The sequence below is a fragment of the Ambystoma mexicanum genome, chromosome 14, assembly GCF_040938575.1.
Source record: "Ambystoma mexicanum isolate Mex_15411 chromosome 14, UKY_AmexF1_1, whole genome shotgun sequence".
Taxonomy (NCBI): Eukaryota; Metazoa; Chordata; class Amphibia; order Caudata; family Ambystomatidae; genus Ambystoma; species Ambystoma mexicanum.
The window spans coordinates 427463267-427489971 of record NC_090940.1 but is presented as its reverse complement, the minus strand read 5'-3'; the positions used below and the strand labels follow the sequence as shown (position 1 = coordinate 427489971).

Below are 26705 nucleotides of genomic sequence, written 5' to 3'. Positions count from 1 at the left end.
TTACCGTGCCAAAACCCATCCTGGCTGGCCTGCGCACCATTCTAGACCTTTCCCAGTTCAACCTTTCTCTTCCCCAACAGAAATTCAAGATGAAGATTACGCCCTGCCAAATAAAGTCCTCTCTTCAGAAGGGCGAATGGCTCAGCGTTGTGGACCTTCAGGATGCATATCCTGATTTGCAGCCCGCATATCCTGATTTGCAGCCCGCATCGGAAATATCTGCAGTTCTCCTTGGGCGAGGAGCACTACCAGTTTCGAGTGCTCTCTTTTGGTCTCAGGTCGGCGCTGTGTCTTCACAAAGATATACGTCATTTAGGCCTTTTTAAGGCTACAGGCTATTCATGTGTAGCCATATTTGGACGACTGGCTTCTGTGCAGTCCTTGCCTGGTGAAAGCCTCAAGCAATCTTCAGCCTCTCCTTCAGCTCCTGTTCGGTCTTGGGCTGTCGGTGAACTGGTGGAAATCCTCCATGGCGATCTCTCAGGACTTGATATTCCTGGGTTTCTGTTGGAACACGATTGACTGCAGAGTGTATGTCATGGTGCATGCCCCTGAAACCCGCAAGCCCAGCCCAGACTCTGGCTTCCTTTGGGACTTCCCAGGCCCCAGCTAGGCTCACCTGGGCTCAGTCCTGCCGCCAGGCTCATGGTAAGCGTTAAATACATGGTCCACTTATTTTGCTCTGAGATGCTGAGCCATTCAGTACAGGGTGTGGCTTGCGACTACTTTTCCTGAGAGGCAGGATACGATGAAGGGGACTATTCTCCTGGAACTACTTGCAAGGCTATTTAAACCGCACCTTGCAAACTGAACACGCTTCGCTTAATCTGCACTCCTGCAGCGTAACGCTCACCGTGTCAGTTCTTGCTTCCTTTCTGCCATGCCCATCCAGAGTCTTCTGTCCTTCGGCACCTGTGAAAATAGAAGAACAAGAGTTATTCACGCATTGAAGGCCTTACCTGCAGAACATCCGGACCTCGCCTTCACGCTTATCCAGGGGCCGCCGCATCTGTGGACGATCAGAACAGAAGGTACCCTCTCGGGTAGCGACGCACCTGACTCGGCTTCCCCCAGGAACTCCAGTGTGCAGTTCTCCATCATTCTGCATCGTGCCGCATCTCGACACCGTCAGTCGGACCTTCCATCTTCTTCCGGTAAAAGCGCCGCACCTGCCGAACAGAAAAGACAAAGCAGATTAGTCGCACACAAGTAGGCTAAACTAAAGCGAACTATTAGCGCATCTCGCACAGCGCTCTACTTACCGGTAAGAATCCTGCACATCATTGTCAGGAGAGTCATCCAACATCCGAAAACCGCTTTGTGCTGCACCCGAAAGACAAAAAAACGAACATTAGATATCTTGCATGCAAGGACTTAAGGCAGCTATTTCAAGGAGATATTGGAATAGAGACTTACCCGCTTACTCCGGTCCATCCACTTCAGCAACCTCCATCGGATCAGTGAAGTAACTCGATCCTGGCACTATTGAGTAACTGCGCCCCTGCCAGAGAGTGTGCAGGACGGAGAGCTCACCCATATAATAGACAAGGTGAGCCAGAGAAAGAGAAGGATAATGCAGAAGGTGAAAACCAAAACCTGCTCCACACAGTTGGCTAATATCTTGTTTCAACTTGCAGACGAACATCTCCTGAGGCAAGACCGAAGGGAAGATGCAAGCAGGCCCTCATTAAGCAGAACACCACCAGTGTAGACATCATCCTTCGCACACGAGCACGCCCCCGTGGAGACCAGGTGAGCGTGACAATGTACTTGACAGTGGACAGGATGGCGGATCTGTTAACCACGTGTCAAGTCTTCATTGTCGGGAAGCATGTCCGCCTGGTGGTTCCAGAGACTTCTGGGCCTCCATGGCCTTGTGCGTTCTTGCTCTTCCCCTTGCGCGTCTCACGCAGTTGACTCTTCGGAGCTCCTGGCTTCAGGCAGTGGACCCAGACACCAAAATGGTTCCGGTTCCACCCTGCATGATGACCGATCTCCTGTGGTGGTCTTCCAGTAATCTGTTGGTGGGTGCGCCTTTTCAGGAGCCCTCCCCTTAGGTGACCATTACGACAGACTCCTCCCTTATCGGGTGGGTTGCGACGATGGATCATCTTCAGGTTTTCGACCTATAGTTGCCGCAGGACAGACGATTTCACATAAATGATGTGGAGCTCCTGGCGATTTTCCTGGCGCTCAAAGCTTTCAAGCCAGGGATTGTGAACAAAGTGGTCCTCATCCGCACGGACAATGCAGTATCCATGTTTTACGTCAACAAGCAGGGGGGTACCAGGTCCCCATCCCTTGTAGATCTAGCCATTCAGATTTGGGAATGGGCCATTCAGCACAGTGTTTGGCTGTTGGCGGTACACTTTCTGGCCCAGCTGAATGTAACAGAAGATTCTGTCAGCGAGCAGTGGTTAGCTACGAGTGGGAGCTGAACACAGAGATCCCCTCCAACCTTTTTCGCCATTGGGGCACTCCAGTAGTGGACCTCTTTGGGACCTCATCGAACAGTAAACTTCCTCTTTATGCATCCAGGAATGGGCTTGGAGCTTCTTCCCTGGGGGATGCTCTCAAGATTCTGTGGCACAATGAGGGCCTATTTCTTCCTGCGTCTTCCTCCGATTCACCAGGCGCTATGTAAGCTCAGGAACACGTCAGATTGCACTCTCCTGTTCATAGGCCCATGGTGGCCAGCCAGATTCTGGTTTTCGGAGCTTCAGCATCTGTCAGTCTGCTCACCGATCAGGCTTCCGCTGATTCCAACCTTCTTCACCAGAGCGATTAGCAGATGTGTGTTAGGCAGAATTGCAGGCAGTACCCTCTGGGGCCACTACACACAATTAGGACTACAGGTGTAAGCAAAACCAACCTTTGGTATAAGTCTGTACCACACAAATTTGCTGGTAGCGAGCTGAGCAGCCAGGCTAATCTCGAGTGAATGTGAGCAGTACAAGCAGTTAAACAGAGGACTTTTAATAAGTGGTTCAAGTAGACAATTATGCTCAAGGTTTCTTGGTAAAACCCTTATTAGTCATTAAGAAAACATTTCACTAGACGGAAACTTATTATATTCCAATACACTTCAATAAAAACTCCAAAATTTTGAGACAGTTTGAGCTCCCCTGAAGTAGGAACAAAACGTCAGTTCAGTTACTTAGCAGTGAGCAAAAAGGACAAAAGTAGAATAGATTACATATACTTTCTATGCAGCGCAAATAGTTTCAGTTCACCAGAAGAGTTCAATTCAAGTCAATAGGCTAGGCCAAAGTCAATGGGCTAGTGTTCTGGATAGGAAAGAGCAGTTCTGGTGTCAAACGGTAAAGTCTTTGCAAATGTTCTCAGAGGTAGTTTAGGCGAAAAAGTATCATTTGTGGGGTCACAAGCTGATTAGGCCTCCAAGTTGGAAAAGTTTCATGAACTTTCACCGCTAGAGTGGCGTTCTCTCAATCTGGTTGGCACAGTACCTTTATGTGAAGAAACAAATGATGCTGAAGTCGTTCTTGCAGATCTCGCTGTTCCTGAGCCTCAGTCGTGGGGACAAGAGTGAGGACGTCAGGGGACTCCTGCACTGCACAGGATCCTTGAACAAAGCAAACAAAATTGTCACTTCAGTTCCAGTAGCTGTAGATTAAAGAACACAAGATGGTGTGCCTCTCCCTGGTTAATCCTAACCATCCTTGAGAATGGTATCCAGGTGTCTTACGAGTTGATTGGTCCCACCAACTCAAAGGAAGAAGCTGTCCTTGAAGGAGCTTCTCTGTCGAATCGAGTTTAGCAATTCGGACCTGCAGCAGGGCTTCACCGGTCAACCCAACAGTCAAGGAGTTACAGCAGCCGTCTTCTTCCAGCTCGTCTTTGGTTCTTTCGTTCCAGTGGTGGACTCTGCCTTTCAGTCCCAGAGACACGCCTTTCAAACAGTTTTCTCCCTTTCATTCCAGCCTAGCTGTCACTCACCCAGCATGGTGGCTGTCCTTGCCGGACAGTCAGCCAGCCAGTCACACCAGCGTGTGTTTGGGTCTCCTAGGAGACTAAACAGAGTTTCGGGCACCTCCCTCACGAACAAAGGGACCAAACGTGGTTTGGCGCGCAGAGACCAACACTAGAAGGACCTTTCCAAAAAGAAATGGGGAAAAAAGAAGACTGGGAACCTGTTTACACAAAGGGGTTTAAGGCGCCATCTTGAATAACATGACTCCTGTGATTTTTAGCTACCGGTGTTCGCGGTTGGGAAAAATCATGGTAGTTTGTTGTAAAACTACTGCCACCAGCCTTTTCAATAGGAAAGGGTAGCATTTGACTGCTACATGAGTGTTTAGACACAGGGGATACTATGTAACCCCTCCAGCACTCCATTGTAAGATGGTGTGTGCTGCATCTATGAATTTGGAAAAGACTAGTAGTCAATTTCACTTTACATTCTCTGGGAAACAGTAGTTGATCCCAGAGAAGGTATTTAAACCTTTGTGAAGTCTAAAAGACATCCCTGTGTCACTGCACTGAGGGTGCTGTTCAACCCACATGGAAAGATGCCTATGGAGTTATCTAAAACTCCATAATCGGAGAACACAAATGTGAAAAGGCTCACACTCTTTCCAGGTAAATAAGTCCTCAAAATCCAGCTAAGTTGCCGGGGTCTTTAAGGTGAAGGGAATTAGCACACTTCTGAGAATTTTCCTTAACAATGTGGCACCCCTCCACACAATCATTCAGCTTGGCGCCTGAGTTCAAATCTTTAGAAAAGATTCACTTTGTCGGCGGATAATATGCGTATCATCCAGGTGGTTAGAAAACCTTCGACCAGGTCTCGGTATAGGAGCACATGGCTCAGTTTCTGTCACTGGTGTTTAGCAAAAAAGCTGGACCCCAGAGAAGCTGCCATCGACACGGTGCTGTCCTTCATTTCTCATCTGGCAGCTTCGGGCATGCATGTCTTGTCTTGCAGGACTTACTTACCTGTGTTCAGACTCTTGCTCATTTTCTTTGACAAACCCTGTCATTAAAAGGCACTTTGCAGGTCTATTGCACCTGTATCCAACTTTGCGTAACTCGCATCCTAAGTAGTATCTGAATGTGATTCTTACTGCTTTATGCTATAAACCCTTTGAGCCCATGGCTACGGTGGAGTTGAAATTCCTTTAGTGGAAAATGGCTTTTCTGATTGTGGTGACTTCGGCAAGGCATTTAAGCGAGCCTCAGGCCTTGTATGTAGAACATCCATTCCTCACCTTTCCAATGGATAAGGTTCGAGGGGATTCGGTCCTCTGACGTATTCCATATCTGACACTAATCGCCACAGCTGTGCTGCTTCGGAAAATCTTTCTGCGTCGATGACGTCGATACGCTGTCCTTGAGGGCCTCCGTCGAGCCGACGTCACCGGATGTTAAAAGTAGGATGCACGACGCCCATAGCCTCAGTTCTGTTTTTTCTGCAAACGTGTTTGCTTCGGAGATCTCGGCGCACCTCAGTTCCACTGCATCTTGTTCTTTCGGTTCTTCGAACTTGTTTGTCTTTGGCTTCTTCCACCCTGTGGTCCGGTTTTAAGTGTCGGGTGTGCGGGTATACGATGTCGCTGACGGACACGCACAACACTTACCTCTAGTGCCTCGGGGAGGACATGATACGGATGACTGTGTTGACTGCCAATCGCTCACATTGAAGGCCTTGCGGGAGCGTAAGAAGCTGCTGTCGGTCGGTAAGGTGGCCAAGCCCCGGAAGTCACGTTCCACTGGTCTTTCAACTGATGATTCGAGTGGCGACTCTCCGCATAGTCGTCGTGAGTCCGGGGGTTCTCGGTCTGGGAGTCAGTTCCTGCCATTCTTCTGCCTCTTCGAGGCACTCCAGGAAGTGCCGTCACAGGTCGCCTTCCTCGTCTGATGAGTCCGCCCGTCGGCGGGTTGCTTGTCCCAACAAGCATTCCACTCCTGAGGAATGGGATTCCTTTCATAAGGTGATGTTGGTGATTTTCCAATCGCAGGGTTCTGGTCCGTCCGCGCCGTCGAAAGACTCCGGCTGTGACGGTTCTAGAGACGCTGCTCGTACACCTTCGGGGTCGCGACCACCGGACGCCTTCGAGGTCCCGGTCGGACAAGGATGGTCGCTCTAGATATGCCTGTTCCAGGTCCAGGTCCTCGCCGCCCTCGAGACCGCGAGAACCTGTGAAGTCTTCGAAGAAGACACCGATGCCTGTGGCGCCGAGGTCGTCGACGCATTCTTTCGAGGCTCCGCCTCTGAGGAAGTCGTTGACGCCATCGGCGCTGCGCTCAATGTCAACGCCGATTCCATCGACGCCTTACGAGGCGGCTTTGTCCGAGGTTCCCCGTGGCACGGTGGAACCCCCCCCCAGACAGCCTCTAGCCAAGGCTAAACATGTCTTTGTTCCTTTTTCTGTACCATCCTTCCGGCCTCTGGATTATATTTCTGAGGTGGATGAGGAGTCTGAGGAAGGTGAGGTTCCTGCAGAGGTTCTGGATGACCTCCTTTCTGGTCATAGCGAACTTGAGGACCTGCGTCAGTCATTGCACTACGCCAGTGGTCTAGACACCTCTCCGGAGTTGGACTTTGGTAGGCCTGAGCCTGGCACACATGCAGAGTCCTTATACCGGCGCTTGTTGTCGAGGGTCACGGGATTACCTGGGGTCATCTGCCCCCCTACAACCCCCCCCCCCCCCCCAGGGGATTTTCAGCAGGATAACCTGACTGATATCCTCGACCAAGTTCCACCAACTGACCCGGTGCTGCCATTCTATATGGCCTTGCAGAGAAGGGTGGCTGCGGCTTTGGTGGTGCAGGCGGCTATTGTCATGATCTCTGCTTCCAAAAGATCAGGACTTGCCCGACTCCCTTGGAAGCAGACCCATAACCCCGGTTCTGAGTGCCAGCCAGTCCCAATTGGGACCTTTTGGACCCTGTCCTGGCGCCAGTGGCACCAGGCTCATAAAGATGCCCAGTCCCAGCGCTGGAAGCGCCGGGCTCATAATGCTTGGGTGGACTTACCTGCAGCAGACCATGCTGCTTACTTACCTGCCAGCTGAACCCCTCATCCTCTTCTGTTTGGGACTACTTTTCCTGTTGGGTGGGGCAGGAGCCACTCCCTAGATTCAGAACACTGGAACTCTTCTGGAAAGCAGGAACTCTTTTCTTACCTAGGCGTGGCTGTGGAAGGAGACACCTAAGCACTACAGGAGGCTATTTAAACCACACCCGATGGATGAATCTTGCTTTGCGTTATTCTGCATTCTCTGCAGCAGAACGCTCATCGTGTCTTCTGCTTCTGATCCTGGGCCTAAGGGAACAAAGGCTTACCATCCTGGAATCCAGTCTTCAGCAGCACCTGTAAAGACAAAGAAAGAACAGGTTAGCACTACGGTCTTCAGTGGCAGCGCATCTCTTACCTGGTCCATCGGCTGTCACCAACGCCTCGCGCTGCATTCCGGCATCTGAAAGACAAAGGCTTACCTACTCTTCGCATGCTCCGGAGGTCTTCGCACTGCATTCCGGCATCTGAAAGACAAAAGCTTACCAGCTCTTCGCACGCTCCGGAGGCCTTCGGCGCTGCATACCGCATCTGAAAGACAAAAGAAGGTGCGTTTAAAAACATTGGGCAACTTTATTACTCACGTGCCATTACTCCTTCCCACGCCGAATCCAGTGGGTATTCCAGCACCCTTCAGCTTCTCTAAAGCTCCGAACTTGTACCTGCAAGATAAAAGGGACAGTTAGTGCGCATCGTGAAGCAGGCTACAAGCGCTTACTTACGTGCTTCCAGGCGCTTCTATTCCTCACGCGGGTTCGATCCTCAACTCTCATCAGCCCGTCATCCGCCATCGCCGGAACCCTGCAAAACAAGAGATATCATTACCAAAGACTTTGAAGACATTTGAAGTGCCCAGAACTTACCGTTCGTGCAGTTAACGACGGACAGCAGTCCTCTGAGGTTAAGAGGCCTGCACCCTTATCCAGTGAAGAAACTGGTTACGGCACCCTGCCCCGAGGCAGATGGAGAGCTCGGCGTTCACTTACCTAAGGTGAGGGCGTTAACCTTTGGGATTCTACAGGAGAAGAGAAAGGGAAGAGGAGAGAGGCACCCAATAACCCCAGTTCATTAATCCCATATTTTCTATCTGCAGACATCTTACTCTTCGAGTCAGACATACAGTGCACAGAGGTCCAGCCCAAAGAGCCAACCGTGTGTTACACATCACCTTTGAAGATACGGCATTCACCCAGTCAAGACCGGCGCCTCTGCGGGAATCAGGTGAGCGTTACAGCTATGACCCCCGCAAAGCAGGCGTCATACCGTACCATCCCTCCTGATAGGGCCGACCAACGATTTGACGGCTGGGCGATGGTGTTTTCTTCTGGGGGTATGGCGCTTCGGGCTGCCAACTCCGTTTGTGCATTGTCTGGTTTCACACACATTCTGTGGAACTGTATCTCCTTAGCGGCTGATCATATTCCTGAAGGGGAGGAACGGGATGGTTTTCTTGATATCGTGCAGGATGGCAAGGATGCCATGTGTGAATCCATTCAGTCGGGTCTGGACATGGTTGATTGCGTCAGCCGGTCCATGGCGGCGAGCACCGTTATACGCAGGTTTGCGTGGTTGCGGAAGTCGGGGGTTTGCTCCTGATGTGCAAGCCCGGCTCCTCAACATGCCCTTTGACGGTGAACATCTTTTTGTCAGCAAGGCTGACGAGAGCCATGAGAGGTTGCAGACCTCCAAAGCTGCAGCGAAGTCGTTGAGCGCTGCAGTTTGCCAACCTCCACCTTTTCGTCCTAGGGGACAGCAATGGAGGGGAGGTTCCTTTCGATATTACTCATCCTTTAGTAAATCGAGAGGAGCTGCAAGTGAAAGAACCCACCGTAGGAGTGCCAGAGGTGGAAAACAGGGTACTCGAGGTGCCAAGGCCGCTCGGGCAGTTGCCTCTTTGCCCTCAGGCACTGCCGCAGCCACTTCAGGTCAGTCATGAGGCCAGGTCCCATGGTTCGCCGGTTGCGGGGGAAGGCTGGCGCAGCATCTTGTAGAGTGCGTGCCATTACTTCAGATGTGTGGGTTCTGGAGATCATAGCCCACGGCTACTGTCTTCCTTTCTGGCAGAGGCCTCGCGACAATCCACCAGGGAATCTATCTTTAATGTGTCCGGATCCGCTCCTTGCGCAGGAAATTCAATCCCTGCTGGAGAAAGGCGCCATAGAACTGGTGCCTGTAGCAGAGAGAAACAAGGGGTGGTATTCCCCTTATTTTTTGATTTCGAAGAAAGACTGGGGATCGAGACCCATCATGGACTTGTGCGGTTTGTGCAAGCTCCTCAGGAAGGACAAGTTCAAGGTCCTATGGATGATTGTTCATTGGACATTCTTTTTTGCTTTAAGTTCAAGATGGTTACTCTTTCTCGAGTCCTCCAGGCCCTTCAACTTCAGGACTGGTTGGTGTCTCTAGACCTCAAGGACGCTTATTTTCATGTGCCGATCCATCCCAATCACAAGAAGTACCTGAGGTTCGCGGTTGGCGACTCGCACTTTCAGTTTTGGGTCCTGCCGGTCTTCACCAAGTTCATGGTGGTCGTGGAAGCGTATCTCAGGAAAGGGGGGCTTCACATCTAACCCTACTTGGACGATTGGTTGATCAGGGCGCGCTCTCCCGAGCAAGTCCTGGATCATCAGTCCGTCACCTGCCACTCCCTTCACAAGCTGGGCTTCTCCCTCAATTTACAGAAGTCCCACTTGACGCCAACACAGCGGCTCCAGTACATCAGAGCAGTGCTTGACACATCCCTGGGGCAGTGTTTTCCTCCCCAGGTGAGGGCTCATCACATTCGGCAGATGATGCACAAGTTTCAACATGCCCAGACTCTCCTGGCGTTCGAGTTCTTGAGGTTGCTCGGCCTCATGGCATCCTACATTCTTCTGGTGCCAGAAGCCAGGTTGCGGATGAGATCTCTGCAATGGCCCTCAAGCTGCAGTGGTCACAGTCCTCCGGCAGGATGTCGGACCCTGTTCAGGTGCCGCCCTCTGTCGCCCAAGACCTTCTGTGGTGGGCCGTCGAAGGCAATCTGATAAGGGGGGCTCCGTTTTGGCTACCCTGGCCGGAGTTGACGATCGTGACGGAAGCATCCCTCACGGGATGGGGAGCTCATGCCAACGAGTTGACTGTCAGTGGTCGTTGGTCTCTGTCGGAGTACAGACTCCATATCAATCTGTTGGAGCTGAGGGCCATCGGGCTTGCCCTGAAGGCTTTTCTGCCGACTGTGCGAGGGAAGAATGTACTGATTCTGACAGACAACACAGTGGCCATGCACTACCTCAACAAAAAGGGGTGGGGGGGCATGGTCACTGCCTCTGTGCAGGGAGGCGATGCAGCTCTGGTTCTGGGCCATCCAGTGGGAAATTTCGATCTCTGCAGTTCATCTGGCCGGAGACGAAAACGATACTGCGGACTCTCTGAGCAGGCAGAGCGCGATGTCTCATGAGTGGGAGCTGGCTCAGGAGATTCTCCTGTAGATCTTCACCTTTTGGGGGACCACTCAGGTGGACCTCTTCGTCTCCATTGTCAACCAGAAGTGCGAAGGGTTCTGCTCGCCGGAATTTCCTCCAAGAGGAGCCTTGAGAGACGCGTTCGTGGTGGAGTGGTCCTTCCCACTGCTGTGTGCGTTTCCTCCAGTCCCCGTCATCCTGCAAGTGCTACGGAGGTTGCAGAGCTTTGGTTCCCAGATGATCCTCATTGCTCAGGCATGGGCCCGCAGGACGTGGTACCCGGACCTTCTCGACTTGTCCATCTACCCATCACGTCGTCTTCCCTACCGCGACGATCTGCTCTCGCGGGAGGGGGTCAGGTTCTCCATCCAGAGGTCAGATCCCTCAACCTTCACGCTTGGCTTCTGAAAGGTTGAGATATAAGGATTGGGACCTCCCTGAAGACGTGATGGCGGTGTTGCTTTCGGCCAGACGGCCGGCAACGAAGTCCCTATAGCATTGCCGTTGGAGAAAGTTCTGCAACTGGTGCAGGGTTAAGAATGTGGCTCCTTTTTCATGTGACATTCCTTTGGTTCTGTCTTTTTTGCTTTCTTTAGCCCACAAGGGCTTGCAAGTTGGTACCATTAAAGGTTACCTTGCAGCGCTGTCCATCTTTAAGTGAGGAGTGTTCTTATTTCAAAATTCCGTTAATTTCTCAGTTTCTCAAAGGACTTACTAATGTGTTTCCGCCGTCACCTTTCCAGGTGCCTGGTTGGGGTTAGAACTTTGTTCTGAAATTCCTTATGGGTGCTCCGTTTGAGCCTTTACATTCTTGTCCTTTGAGGCTCTTAACCCTTAAAACTGTTTTTAGTTGAGGTCACTTCCGCTCGCTGAGTGAGTGAGTTGCAGGCATTTTCAGTTAAGCCACCCTTCACTTTGTTTCATAAGGACAGGGTTGTCCTTAGAGTTCGTCCTTCCTTTCTTCCGAAGGTGATGTCGGAATTTCATTTAAGCCAGAAGGTTGTTCTTCTGGCATTTTATCCTTCTCCACATCCTGGTAAGGAAGAGGAGAGGCTCCATAGGTTGGTTCGTAGGAGAGCTTTAAGCTTCTACATTTCTTGCATGTCCTGGGTCAGAGTGGACGATCAGCTCTTTATTGGTTGAGCTTGTAGGCGTTTGGGACAAACTGTTACTAAGCAGACTTTGTCTAGATGGATTATTTTATCAGGTAGGCTTACGGGCCCATTCTACTAGGGGTATGGCTGCCTCTACTGCCCTGCAGAAGGGTGTTCCTGTTTCATCTGTAAAATCTTACATCTGTGAAGCAGCCACATGGGCTTTGGTCCATACTTTTGTACGACACTACTCCCTAGATTCTATCCATGGGCAGGATCTGGCCTTTGGTGAGGCGGTCCTTTACTCTGCAATTTGATTGGGCATTCTAAATTTCTATATTCTAAATTCTTTTTCCCTCCTCCATACGTTGGTACTGCTTTTGGAGTCTGTCATGGATATGGAATATGTCGGAGGACCCAATCCCCTCGAAGAACAAGTTACTCTTACCTGGTAACGTTCTTTCGATGGGATGGTCCGACGACATATTGCATATAGCTCCCTCCCTACCTGCCCCGCTACAGAATTTCTTATGCGATTGCAGCTTCAGTTTCCGCAAGGCTTTCTGTGGTCATACTGGCAGAAGATTGGTGCCACACGTTCTGGGAAAAAACTACAACTGAGGCTACGGGCGTCGTGCGTCCTACTTATAACATCGGTGACGTCGGCTCGACACAGGCCCTCGAGGACAGCGTATCGACGCCATCGACGCAGGACGCAGACGCCGAAAGATTTTCCAAAGCAGCACAGCTGTGGTGATTACTGTCATAGATATGGAATAAGTCATCGGACCATCCCATCGAAAGAACGTTACCAGGTAAGAGAGTAACTTGTTCTCTTCTTTCGGACCAATCCTTCTTTCCTTCCAAAGGTGGAATTCGATTTTCATCTGAACCAGTCTATTTCCTTAACAGTTTTCTTCCCAGAACCGGCCTCAGATGCCGAGGATTCTGCATAATTTGGATGTAAAACGAGCTCTTAAATTTTATTTGGACAGAACATCTAATCTTTGGAGCTCTACCCAGCTCTTGGTGACCTTCACTGAACGGAAAGGAAAGCCGGCCTCGAAAGCAACTATCTCCTGATGGATTGCTTCCTGTATCTCTGAGGCGGATACCATTCAGGGCCTCCAGCCTCCGAAGGGAATTCATGTCCATCTTGTGCGGGGCAAGGCAGTTGCCTTTGACTTCCAAAAATATGTCCACTGGGAAACCATTGCCAAAGCAGCTACGTGGGTTTCCCCATCAGCTTTTGTGAAACATTACTGCTTAGACCTGAGTTCCAGAGCTGATGCTCAGTTTGGGCAAGCTGTTCTCAAAAACCTTTCAGTAAAGGAGTTCCATCCACCTGTTATCCTGTAAGAAGTGCTTGGTAATCTCCCAAAAGTATGGAGGAAAGGGGATGGGCCGTAGGAGTATAACAAAGTTACTCACCGTAGTGACTACCTTACTCCTAGTCCATAGACCCCTTTCCTCCACACTCGCCCGCCGTCCCCTCTAATAAGTATCCTATAAGGACTGAAGGGCGATGTGCAGGGTGGAGCTAAAGAGGGCGGGGTAACGACCGCGTACAGTACCCCGCGATGCTGTATTACAGAAAGTGCTCCAGTCCCATCCCACAGGACCGAATGTCCCAAAGGTATGATGGAAAGGGGACTGGACGATGGAAAGGGGACTGGACTAGGAGTAAGGTAGTCACTACGGTTAGTAACTTTGTTAGATTTGTTGGTCGGGAGGCTGAAATCACTGACAACCGCCAGATTAAAATATTTTTGGCGCTGCATGGCGACAGACTGGGAAACTCATCACAGAAAATGCGATCATAGCCGAGAGGACGATATATCAGCAACACAGGAGGATAGCTCAGCGGCAGCGTGCTCGATTTGGAAACAAGACGACACGGAGCAACACAGGTTCGATCCCTGGGTCCGCGCTTAGAAACCTCTGGGTATTAAGCGCGTTATAAATAACCTATCATATCATATCATATAAAGTATTGGTGGCAGAGAGAGAAATGCGAACAAGAATCACATCCATATTCAGTACATGGTCAAATTGGATGATAAGAACCTTGAATTCAAAGTTAAAAATAATAGCAACCGCCTGCACGCGTGGGGCTGCGATCACAATGCAGTAGCTATAGTTGGGGGCGAGGAGGGGAGTATTTGGCTCACAACAGGATTGGAATGAGGACCCAACCAGGTTTCAGAAATGAAAACAAAATCAGGATGAAGCTAGTCCACCAAATTCTTAGTCCAGGGCATGCGCTGCTAAAGAGCACCAAATCCCCTGGTGTAGATAGTCTATCAAAATTGATTGGGATGATAGTAGCAGGAGCCAGAGCAAGGAGCACAACCCGCGATATAGTAAGTGCAGAGGGGGAGGACCCACTTGAGGGCAGCATCCATGGTCCTGACTGGTCACAGATGAGCTTGCCTTAAGCACGCCTTTGGCGCGTTGACGCTGCACGGGCGTTCTCTGGCACATTTATGCCGGAGGGAGAGAAATAACTAGCGTGAGAACACTTACTGATGGCCACAGAAAGAGGACTTGTGCGAATGAAGCAGAGCCTCAAGGAGGAAGCTAGTAAGCTAATTTAGCCACAATAAAGTGCAAGGAGTACACACATAATCGCAACACAGTGGTAAAAGCAGTTTACGAAAATTAAACAAGAGATCAGATTGAGTGGCTTTAAATTGGAGGTTCCACGTGTAACGACCTCCCCTCTCGCTATCAGACATAGTAAACAAACACACTATTGAAAAAAGAAAAAATGTCAACCCTAATCAGATAGAAGCAACCTACTATTACTGTATGTAATGTTTGTCAAGCATTTGTGCCTAACTGGAGTGCTCTGTCTTGTCGTAGCCTTAGACCACTCTCAAAACCCTCCTTAGTCCAAGCCTTGTGGCTCAGTGTTGGGGAGAATTCTCAGAAATGTGCTAATTCCCTTCTACCTTAGAAACTCACAGCTCTTTTTGCTGGACTTTTAATTTCAATCCAGGAGAGAGTGAGAACTTTTTCCCCACTCTCTAATGCCTTTTTGTTTAATTTGAACTGTTTTGGTTTTGGACTTGAGTGCAGTTGTGCAGGGAAGTATTTCAGATTTCCCAAAGGTTTAAATACCTTCTCTTGGTTAAACTACTGTTTCCAAGTGAAATTGACTTTACTTACTTTTTGTAACTTTCTAGACCCAGCACACACTATCTTACCATAGGCCGCTGAAGGGGTTACTTAGTATCTGGTTTCTCATGTAACATTTCTTTGTTAATCGTTCTAAAATTAATGGCTGCTGGCAGTGGTTTACTTTTTCCTACCATTGTGTTTCTACCGCGGGCTGCAATTGCAGCTGCAGTAAAGCATCCATGGGTGCCCATTTTGGCAAAATGGCCCCCGTCTTCTTTTTTTGCCATTTCTTGTTGGAAAGGTCCTTCTTGAGATTTACTCTGCCAAACCAGGTTCGGTCACTTTGTCGTTTTGCCTTTGGCGGGATTCACCAGTGAAGCTTGCCTCTGGCTCCTGCGTATTTGGCAAGGACAGGAAGTGTGGGAAGTGCCTGAAACTCCATGTGCTTAATCCCCTTGGTTACAGGAATGCACCCAAAGGTGATTGGCTGGCTATCTGGCTGTCCTTTGAGGACACCCACCCTGCTGTGTGACAGCTAGGCTGTAATGAATGGGAGAAACCTGCATAAAAGGTGAGGTATTTTGCTTGGAAGGCAGAGTCGACCACTGGACAAGGGAATCTGAAGAACTTGGAAGAGACACCTGGTTTGCCCGGTGAAGCCCTGCTGCAGTGCTTAAGCTCCAAATTTGCCTCGAATAGAGAAGCCTTGCAAAGGACGACTTCTCCCCTTGGGTTGGTGGGACCAATCAACCCCAAGCCGAACTAATCTGGAAATCCTCTCGAAGCTGGCTGTACTTCCATTGCTGTTGCTGGAACTGATTGCCAGGGAGAGGAACACCAGTATAGAGTGCTTCTTTTAGTACCTGAGCTCCAGGAAGATTCTCCGGACTCCCATGAAGCAGGACTGATCCAGCCTGAGCAACCTCGACAGAGTACTGGATCTTAGATGCGATGAAAGCCCATACAGTATCTGAGAACCGCTTTGGTGCTATTTGCAAGAAGGTGAAACCGTGAAGTGCTGCTGATCTGAAATTTGCCCATTGCTGCCGCCGACCTTCAGTTCGTAGTGCAGTAGTCCCCAGACGTCCTCCCTCTTTTCCCCACGACTGAGGCCCAGGAACAACAGTATCTGCCAGACTACAACTGGAGCAGAAGCCAGCTGGAACCAATTTCTTCAGACCTAAAGTACGATAAATTTAGAGGTCTCTTATGTAGCCTTGCTAGCTCTCAGTTGAGGCTTGTCTTGGTTGCTTTTGCAGAGTTGCTTGCAGCTTTGCCCCTCACAAGCCTCCCAGCTTGTGGCCCAACAGTGATGTCATTTTCTACAAAGACTTATAAAACATTGTGCAAGACTTTTTACTTGACTTCAAGAAGTGCTTCAGTTCCCATAGACTTTGCTCAATTGACATTGGCTGGCCGGGATCCCTGAAAGACACTTCTATCCTCTGACATTGTGCTTTATCTATCCCTCAACAAATGACACACATTCTATAACTTGTGTAGCTGGGAAAGGGTTAATTTACTTTGCATTGGGGGGATTCAAAAGTACCTGCTTAAGAATATTTGTTAAACATTGTTTTACTCCCTTTTCATTTTGACGCCAAATTCAGTACTGTGTATTTTTGAAGTATATTTTTAAATTATATATAAATATATTGCTTTCTTCTGAAGAAGGCTTATTCAAACTGGCACACTCATGGTTTCCTGATTAAACATTTATGTAAGTGCTTATTTGGATACTTGTCACTGTGAAACTCTTACAACCGTACAACTCACGTTGACACCTCTTGAGATAAGCTTGGCTGCTCAGTCATTCTACCAACTTGTGTTGTATATGCTTATACCAAAGGTTGGATTGCCAATAGGACAAGGCTGGTGCAGTCTCCCACAGGCTACTGCATACAATCTTGCCTAACACTTGTCAAGCCAAAGCCAGTCAAAGTTGTGTTGCAATAAGTGTCTTTTATGTTAGGTTGGCCTCTCAGAATCCACCTCCATGGTCGATTATGAAATTCTCTTAAACGCTGAGCCTGAAATACTGCAACAATCGGCTGGGAAAGAACAGCCAATCAATCACTAAAGCGGCATGATCGGAAAAGGATCTGATGCCCAACAATACTGGTTGGATGTTACGATTGCCTTCAACCTAGACCATCCCCAATGGAAGTGAGGGGGGAGCCCATGGACCTACATTGACCTGAACCAATATGAGGTTGCCAGACCGGCTTTCTTGAGCCTTATTCATGGTTGTACCAAACAAAGAATGCCCTGAAATAGAAAATGGCCCAGAGCAGGATTTACAAAACATTGCTAACAAAGTGCTTTTTGCAACCAATGCTGTAGAATGGCCTGCACCCCTGATGAAGCCAACTATGTATAATCATGTACTGTCCAATTCTTTATTTCCTGTATTGCTGCAACAGATGTATATGTAAGATATGCGCCCAGTTGCTCCAGGGCTCGGCTGCGCTATGTAAAAATAAATACAAATACTCTCTAAAACTAATCAAGGATGATGTAATCAGAGTTAAAAATGGGATGCTAGAGAGGCACGCTTGGGGATTTATTGGTGACCCAATACCATGTACTTTAAGGCAAAATACGGCTTCAGTGGCAGGGGTACTTCAGGGAAAATACCTCTGCCGACCAAAATTAAGTCGGTGATCAAAAAATAAAATAGTAAGAATTTAAGGGGCCATAAGTGGGCCTAGAATCCCCAATCATAGAAGTACTCTATGCCCTTTTTTGACTCTGGTCTGTTTATTGGTTGGAACCTTTCTTACCCTTGGGATAGATTGTTTCATGCCCCTTACCAAAGGGCTGTGGAAAAATGTATTTGCCTATGGAAGTAGTAACTGCAGTAAATTATGTATACTTTTCATGGCTGAGTACGTCTGAATTAGTGGTATGTCTGAATTAGTGGTATATGCCAGTAGTTCCCAGTGTGGGGCACATATTTTATGTCCAAATAGATCACAAACAGGTTAAGCCAACAGTAAAGCATTTATTTACTAAACATCCTGCCGTTTTACAGATTCATCTGCTGGTGGAATGGAGCAAATACCATATGCCGAGCGGCTCGTTCTATGTACAGAGTCATTGCCTGATAAAGCGCCGGTTGAGAAAGGTAAGCTCCCTTCGGGCCTTTTGGTCCTTCTATATGGTTTGTGTTGAATTCCTATAATGAGATCTTGGTTCCAAGCATTAAAAGAAACCTGGTAAATGAGCAGCTTATTTTGGGATGCATACAGGATGTTCGGGGAAATACCTGTTGCAGCCTCTTACCATTGTTTTCAACGGGACCCCAAGCAGATCTCTGGTTTGGAATTCTATCTTACTTTTGAGCATGTAATTCCTTTTAGCTCCACTTACCTACTCAACTAATTTATTTTGGAGGTACTGTTCAATTCCTAAGTCTGTCAGTGTTTAGGGAGACTGTTCCCATTCATGTTTTGCAATTTTTGTTTTGTAACACACACAACTTAACATGGCATGTTACAGGAGTACTCTGCATCCCTTTTCCCTGGCAACATCGGTTATGACTTTTCTTATATGCCTTGGACAGGCTGGTGGCATTGAACAAATTTGCACAGGTTTTTTGGTTGCGCTGCAGTACACAATCCTTTTCACTGCGATAAGGCCATTTTGATTTCCATATTCTCTGAATGTCCTATCATGGATTGAGACCTGCCCTTTGGCCACTTTTCTTTTTGGCAATCTACTTGCCCTCTCGGGCTGAAACCTCCAAATAACCACATACTTTTCGCAGGGCGTTCTGCTTTGAACTTCTAGGTAAGTGCTTTGTGTGACTGAACTGCTTGAAAACTACAATATTTCGGATGCAAACAATGCTTTGGAATTGATCACTAAGGAGGTTTATTAATTTAAAAATGTCAACTTGCAAAATATTCTTTATTTTTTTATTTAATATTTATTTATTGTGCTATAGTTTAAAGTATAAACTTTACACAAATTTAACACAACTAACATGGTAAAAAAGGTCTAACATACTTCAAATACAATTTGTAAATATACATGAATTGCAATACAAGATACTATGTTAAAAAGAACAGATAATTCACATTATAATCAGATATATCTAAAATTTTCATAGCATCTGTATGAGAATTATATCATAAAACCTATTCCTCTACAGAGTTATAACCAATCTTCTTTCAATTTGCAGCCAAACAGTATAGAGAGCTATTAAGAGACGTAGACTGTTGGAGTTGAGGCAATAATGCCAAAACAGCGCTTCCCCAATATATGTAATTTCATGCACATAACTGCCAAGAAGGAGGGTATAGGTGCCAGCCATCTCCAAGCACTCGGTCAGCAGATGTTTTGCAGTCTCCAAATGCTTATGCACTTTACATAGTCGACAGATACGTTCCTCGGCAGCCATGCAATCTTTTCTCCCCGTATTGCTAAGGGTAGGTAGTTGCTCTAAGCGAAGCAGTAATATAAACCGTCTAAGCTTAATAGATGGACAGATATTCAGGTATCTCTGGGGTTTCCTAAATTCAAATAGTCTATATTGCACATACTGGTAGCTGCTCAAACTCTTAAGATCTTCAAAATTCTCCAGCCAATCCCAAAGGTCAATACGTTTACTCAGTGCTCTGTTTACTTTATCTGAGTATTTACCATCTCTGGATTGCCAGCCTATTTCGGAGAACAGATTGTTCATCTGATCAACAATTGAAGAGGTTGTTCCTTCCTTTATTATTTCCTGGTGCACCGCTAATAATATGTCGTTGCTAGTGTCTTGCACCATTCTGAGATATAACGCGGCTCGCTTCTTTAAGACCAATGCCTTTAGGGAGGTTAAGCCCAATTCTAATCTAAGGATGGCCATCGGAATTGAGGGGGGTAGACCAAGCACACGACGCCAGAATTTACCCTCTAATATCTGAAGCCATCTAAGATCAGACTCTAATAGTGCTTCCAGGCCATATATTATCGCCGGAGCAAACACCTGTATATAGAGTTGCCTTATACCCCATAGAGTAAAGCCACTATGGCTGATCGTAAATCTATGAAATAAGGCAGTCAATTGTGCAGCTTTAATACATCGTGTTTTTTTGCATGCCAAATAATCCCCAGTATTTTCAAAGTCAATGCCTAAATAACGGTATTGAGGGACATATGAAATATTCACTGTCCCTACTGAAAGTTGCACGCGGGAGACCTTTTTTCTTGTGTATCTCATAATCTTTGTTTTTCCTAGATTAATGCTTAAGCCATTCTCTTCAGCATATTCCCATAGTGCAACCGCAGATCTTCGCATCCCACTGATGGTGTGGTCAAAAATCACCAAGTCGTCAGCGTATGCTAGTACTGGGCAGCTAGCTTTCCCAATTTTCGGCGGGCAGTTTCTCACCTTATTCAGTGCTTCAGGGATGTCATAGGTATATAGGTTGTAGATTAAAGGAGCCGTTACGCATCCTTGCTTGACACCCCTGTTTTGCATAACATTTTGAGTTGTATGACCTTCTTGATCTAATTTCAGTTTAACTGAGTTATTTGAATGCAAGAGTTTTAAATAGTATATTAAACCATCGGGACATCCCATTGTATACAGTTTGTTCAATAACCGACTACGGGGAATGGAGTCAAACGCCGCTGTGAAGTCTATATATAATGCATAAAGCGGGACCGATCCAGTTCGTAAGGCTCTGGTTCGCAGTATGTCCATAATCATGATGTTATGGGCAGTGGAGTAACCTTGTCTAAATCCACTTTGGAATCTGGACAGTACTCCTCTGCCCTCTGCCCAGGATTGTAACTCCTTAAGCAGAAATGAGGCAAATATCTTTCCAGTGGCATCAAGCATGGAAAGCAACCTGTAGTTGCTTGGGTCGAGTCTATCGCCCTTTTTAAAAACTGGTATTAGTATTGCCGTCTGCCATGAGCAGAGAATATTCTTTATGAACTTAAAGACATTGTTAGGCAGAGTTTGTATGTGGTACCCTTTGGGACCAGCACACACAACTAAGATTACAGGTGTAAGCAAACCAACCTTTGGTATAAGTCTGTACTACACTGTTTTTGGTAGCATTGCTGAGGAGCCAGGCTAATCCTGAGAGGGAAATGTGAGCTGTAATGATGTTACACCGCGGTCTACAATCGAAAGTATTCAAATAAACTTACACTCAAGGTTCCTTGGTAAAACACTTATTAATGTATGTCAGTCAGTTATAAATCCTTCACTAGAAGGAGGCAATCTATATTACACACGAATATACTTCAGTACTTAACACTGTACGTTTCTGAGGCATTTAAACTACTTTGAAGGAGGAGCAAAATGGCATTGAGTACTTTGAAGTAGGAGCAAAAGGCATAGGTTAATACACATATTAGTTAATCTTAGACAGTGCAAATATTCAATGGGCTAAAGTCTTGTAAAGGACAAAGCAGTTCTGGTAGTTAAACTGAAAAGTCTTTGCCAAGGCTCTCAGAAGTAGTTCGTAAAAGAATCATATGTTGGGTCACAAGCTGATTAGGCCTGCAAGTTGGGAAAGTTTCAAGCACTTTCACTGCAAGAGGTAAGTACTGTCTGGTTTCACATTACCTTACAAATGAAGAAAAAGATGCAGCTCATTACTTCTGTTCCTGGCAGTTCCGGACTCCTGCACTGGGACTGTGTGCAAAGGTGGCAACTGGCCAATTTTCGATTCTGGTAGCTCTAGTAAAGCACACAAACTGGTGTCCCTCTCCCTGGTTATACGGTTTCCTGCAGCACTCTGAGGAAAATACAACCAGCTCCGAGAATGGTATCCAGGTGGCTTAGTGTTGAGTTGATTGGCGCCACCAACTCAAAGGGAGATGTCGTCCTTGCAGGGCTTCTCTGTTGAGGTGAACTTAGCGATTCGGACCTGCAGCAGGACTTTAGTGGGCAAACCAATGGTCCAGGAGTTGCAGCAGCTGTCCTCTTCAAGCTAGTCTTTGGTTCTTTCGTTCCAGTGGTCGACTCTGCCTTCCAAGCCAAGAGACTTGCCTTTTTTTCAGTTCTCTCCCATTCATTCCAGCTTAGCTGTCACTCATCCAGCAGGGTGGCTGTCCTTGCCAGACAGCCAGCCAGCCAATCACGCCAGAGTGCATTTGGGCCTTCTAGGAGACCAAGCACAGGGAGGTTTGGGCACCTCCCTCACTTCCTGTCCACCCCAGACACTTGGGCGCCAAAGGCGGTCTTTAGTCCTGAAGCCTGCCAAAGGCGAAGGAACAAAAGGACCAAAACTGGTTTGGCGCGCAGAGACAAACTCTAGAAAGACCTTTCCAAAAAGAAATGGCGAAAAAAGACCAGGACCTGTTTAAACGCAGGGGGCTCAGATGCCATCTTGAAAAACATGGCTCTCGCGATTTAACGCGACCGATGCTTGTGGTCAGGAAAACTCATGGTAGTTAGTTGTAAAACCACTGCCACCAGCCATTTCGAGAGGAGAGGGTAACATTTGACTGCTACATGAGTTTGTGGACACGGGATACCAGGTAACACCTCCAGCACTTTATAGTAAGATATGATGTGCTGGGTCTAGGAATTTGAAAAGACTAGTAAAGTCAATTTCACTTTTCTTACTCTGGGAAATGGTAGTTTATCCCAGAGAAGTTATTTAAACCTTGGGAAAACCTGAAAATGTTTCCCTGTGCCACTGCACTGAGGGTGCTGTGTGACGCATGAAAATATGTCGTCTATGGAGTTGTCTAAAACTCCATAACCAAAGAACAAGTGTAAAATACATTCAAAATACATGAGAGAGTGGGAAAATGGGTTCACACTCTCTACAGGTAAAAATAAATCAAGTCCTCAAAATCCAGCAAAGTTGTTGGGGGTCTCTAAGGTGAAGGGAATTGGCACATTCATGAGAATTCCTCCTAACAGACATCACAAATTCTTCTTAGGAAAGACCTTACCCATATCCTCTAGACGATTAGACTACTTGCAATGTTTCACGGACAAACACAAGATGTAAGAAATAAGAATTTGGTGACTTTTTCAGACACAAGCAGTTCTTCTACTGACAAACTTGAAAATGTGAATCGAAACCACTCAAACAGGCAATCTCTTTTTTAGGCAGGTCCCAAACACTGTCAACTATCTCCACAGCACAGAACTACCCGAACCAGGGTGCACAGGAGATGTTCAGCACTCGGCAGAGAAACTACCTATAATAGAAATAGCCATTTTGTATTTATCACCACACTCTTTTTCGACAGCTGGAATGTGTGTTCTATTTAAGGGGTGGAACTTTGTCCCCACACAGAATGTGAGTGCTAGGGGAGTTTTCCTAACCTCCCACTTGGAGGTAAAACTTTAGTAAGCTATCCCAGTGGTTTGTAGATCCCCAATTCTGAGTATTCATCTGTACTACTCTAGGACCTTGGTAGAGTAGCCGAGCAGTCGGGCTTATCTCATGGGGAACAAGGGGGGGGGGGAGACCCCAGTCAAAAATGCACCTCAAAGAAACACCTAAACTTAAATGTATATTAACATTTTTGATGCTTGTGAATCTGCTTGGAATCACACGCTGAGCATACTGTCCGACATCTAGTGGTAATCGCAGGGTATTACATCTTTCATCCGACGTGGTTGTGACTGCAACACTAGTCCGAATGTAACTTGTAATGTACCCAAAATTGTTCACACGTCGTGGTTCCTCGGATGGTTTTTTTCTACCCAATAAGTTGGTCGCTTTATGGGGATACTCGCAAGAGTGAATATTGCTTAATTTGTCCAATGATCTACGGTCGTCTAGTCTCCAGACTACTCTTTTTGACTGACTCGTGGGCTTTCTGCCGCCAAAGACATCTACAATTGCTCAGCGACTGTCGAACTGCTCAACTGTCGACCGCATAGCCTCGGCCCTCCGGCCAGGCCCTTACGGTAGGGAGAGTGGGGCACTGAGTTCATTCTTTTTCAAGAATGTATTTCCTTTTACCTTCTCACTCTATTTGGTCTGGCTGCCGTCACCCTCAGCTATGGGGAGGACGTCCTTTAAATGTTGCCTGCCTTGTAATGGCAAGTTTCAGTGGAAGAGCACCCAACAGTGTTGCAATCTGTCTACCTCGAGACCACGACGAGGGCTCATGCAAGTCCTGCAAGCTCTTTTGACCGAAGGACAGGCGGAACGGTGGGCGGCCTACGCAATGCAGGCCAAAATCATTCCCTGTGGTTGCCGTTGCATCGGACGGCTAGGAATCCATCGGCAGCTATAGCTCTGAATTGGAAGCCATAGACCTTTCGTCAGAACCTTCAGTCTCCCAGATGCCCGGCCCTGTTATGGGGAGTTCACACCCTGGCGACCAGGGCACACACGCACCACAAATTCCCAAACACACAAGCCCTAACGCCTCCTCGATGGAGACGTCGAAGCGTTTAACGCCAACAGGGCCACCGAAAACTTTGGTGCCTGCTGAACCTCGCAACTCAGCACCCTCCAAGCAACTGTCTTTGCAGCATGCCACTGGACACTCCTAGTAAGGGCGTTGACCCCAAAAAACATAAAGACGCGCAAGCACCTAAGGCTTCATTGGAATAAACCACGACAGCTCCATCAGGTGCGCAGAGTCCTTCCATTCAGCCACCGAAAATACTCGAAAGCCTCACGGCTATTTGGGCAGCTACAGAACATAAGGGCTCGTCGAGAGGAGTATTCTGAAGCCCCCCAGACCCCTGCAAAGGCCTTATTCGGAAGATCTCCCCCCTTCAGGGCAACCGTTTCCACTTCCAGACCCTTCTGCATCTTCCATATGGACTAGGAAGAGATTTGAAAATTATATTGAAAAAATGGCTCAATTTATTTACTTTTCACATAAATATCACTCCCAAAAGACCTAGGGAAGAGGACTCCTGCCTTATCCCACAAAAATTGCAAACAATTCCCATCTCTACACAAGGCCACCAAGAGGATTTTTTGGATGTCTCAGAGCAAGAGGATGTCTTGAGGATATTCATCTTTTTGCTCAGGACACAGCTGACAAGACCAAGACCAGGACCAGGATCAGGGTCAGTCAGTGGATCAGGGCACTTGGCTATCACCTGAACACACCTCTGATCCAGACATCATTTGTCTAGATCCCCCTTCTTCGCCTCCACGAAGGGAGTTGTCACCTGTGGATGACCAAATGGTGTTCAACACCATTTTAAAGTGTGTGGCCGATCATTTTACTATCGCAACACACGAGGAACCCCCTGACTGACTTTGTTGAGAGTATCCATAAGGAGAAGCCTCCAACTAGTCAGGACATCCCCTTTACTCACTTCCATAAAGCAGCGCCTAGCTCCTCCTTTGTTGTCACCATCCATCACACAGGCAGTCAAATTATTCTTCCCATCACCTTCCGACCGACTATACATCTCGGGTCATGTCACACCAGAATCCCTGGTGGCTACTATTTGTATTTGTTTATTTGTAACGCGCACCATCAGGCCCAAGGGCATCTGGGCGCAACTTAGGTTAATATACATACAGGTAGTCAATATACATGGTTACATACAAAATATACATACAAGATTGTTATATACAAGTGAATGTGCAAACATGATTATATACATCTAACAGTAGAAGTTTGCAGATAGGCCTAGAGGCAGAGGAGCCTAGTTCTGATCAAAAAGCCAAAGTTTGGTTTTTAGCTTGAAAGTGTTCAGGGTGTTTTCAGATCTGATGGTGAGAGGAAGGGTATTCCACAGCTTGGAGGCAAGGACAGGGAAGCTCGTACCCCCCGCTTTTTGCAGTTTGAACCTAGGGATAGCGAGGCTATGGAGCTGAGCAGTTCTTTGCGGTCGGGTGGAGGAGTGGAAGGAGAGCCTGTTGCACAGGTGGGGGGGGGGCTTCTTGGCTAGGCATTTGTGCGTGAGGGCAAGTGTTTTCAGTGCTATTCTTTGTTTGACAGGAAGCCAGTGTAGGTTGGGTCTAGATTCGGAGATGTGGTGGTTTCTGGCAATGTTTAAGGCTGCCCTAATGGCATTGTTCTGGGTGACATGGAGTTTATTTAGATTCCCTTTGCTGGTCCCTAGATATAGAGCGCTACAATAGTCAATCTTAGACATAATGAGCGTTCTAGCTAAGGTGACACTGTTCGGGGTGGTCAGGAATGGTCTGCAAGCTGCAATGAGTTTGCACGTGTATGCCGACGCTGATCTAACGGCATTAGTTTGTCGGGTCAAGGAGAGGGTGGGGTCCAGGTAAAAACCTAATGTTTTAGTGTCTTTGGAGACTTTGATAGTATTACCATCTATGATGAATGCCTGGTAGGACGGATCTAGCTTACCAAGATGTTGCGGTGAACCCAGGATGACAAGCTCTGTCACTAGGAAGAGTGCTGGTGTTCCATTGTCCATGGCGAAAGCCCCTCCAATTAAGGACTGTAAGAAACTTTATGCCCTCAGAAAAACTAATCACTGCCTCAGCGGCCTATTCAACTAGGATCACTAATAATAATACTCTCCTGGCAAGCTACAGCAGTGTCCAATGGGGCCTAGTCCAGGATGGCCTTCAAGAGGTCCTGGAGCCCACCCGATCATGCCTACTGCCGGTCGTGGCCGAGGGCAGACCGGTAACCCACACACACTATATTAAAAAATACTCTGGACTCTTCAGAGACTGCTGGTCGTACTCTAGCCCAGGGGACTTTAAGAGACATTCCTGGTTGAAGAACTCCAGCTTTAAACCAGAAACTCAGCCTCTTATTAATCAACCAGTCGAGGACTCCAACTTGTTTGGGAAAGCTGTCAATGACGCCATGGAGACTGCCAAGAAGGAGCAAGAAACGCTGAAATCACTCAACCAGATAACGGCCAAACCCTTCCATCAAAGTGGAGGCTCTAATTCTTTCGTGGACAATCTTTCTCTCGGTCTCCCCATGACCAATATGGCCCAGGAAGTACCGTCTGGTCCTCCGACCAAGGCTCTTCCGGTAACCGCCAGTATCAACAGAGGTCCTCGTGGAGGCAAGGGTAGAGGCAGGAACTAGACTCCTAAAGGGTCCCTGGCCTCGACCTCCAAGTGACT

At 47.6% G+C, this 26705-nt stretch overlaps 1 protein-coding gene across 6 annotated transcripts in view; it reads left to right on the top strand.

Annotated features, from left to right (window-relative positions):
- Positions 1–26705, top strand: part of YLPM1 (YLP motif containing 1) — a 1127325-nt gene that overhangs the window by 396490 nt on the left and 704130 nt on the right. For all 6 annotated transcript variants that reach the window (XR_011283753.1, XR_011283754.1, XR_011283752.1 and 3 more), the window contains exon 8: positions 17729–17821. Coding sequence is in view for 3 of the 6 variants with exons in the window: in XM_069637605.1 (XP_069493706.1) it covers positions 17729–17821 (93 nt within the window). In the remaining 3 variants the exon portion in view is untranslated. The remainder of the gene's footprint in view (positions 1–17728; positions 17822–26705) is intronic.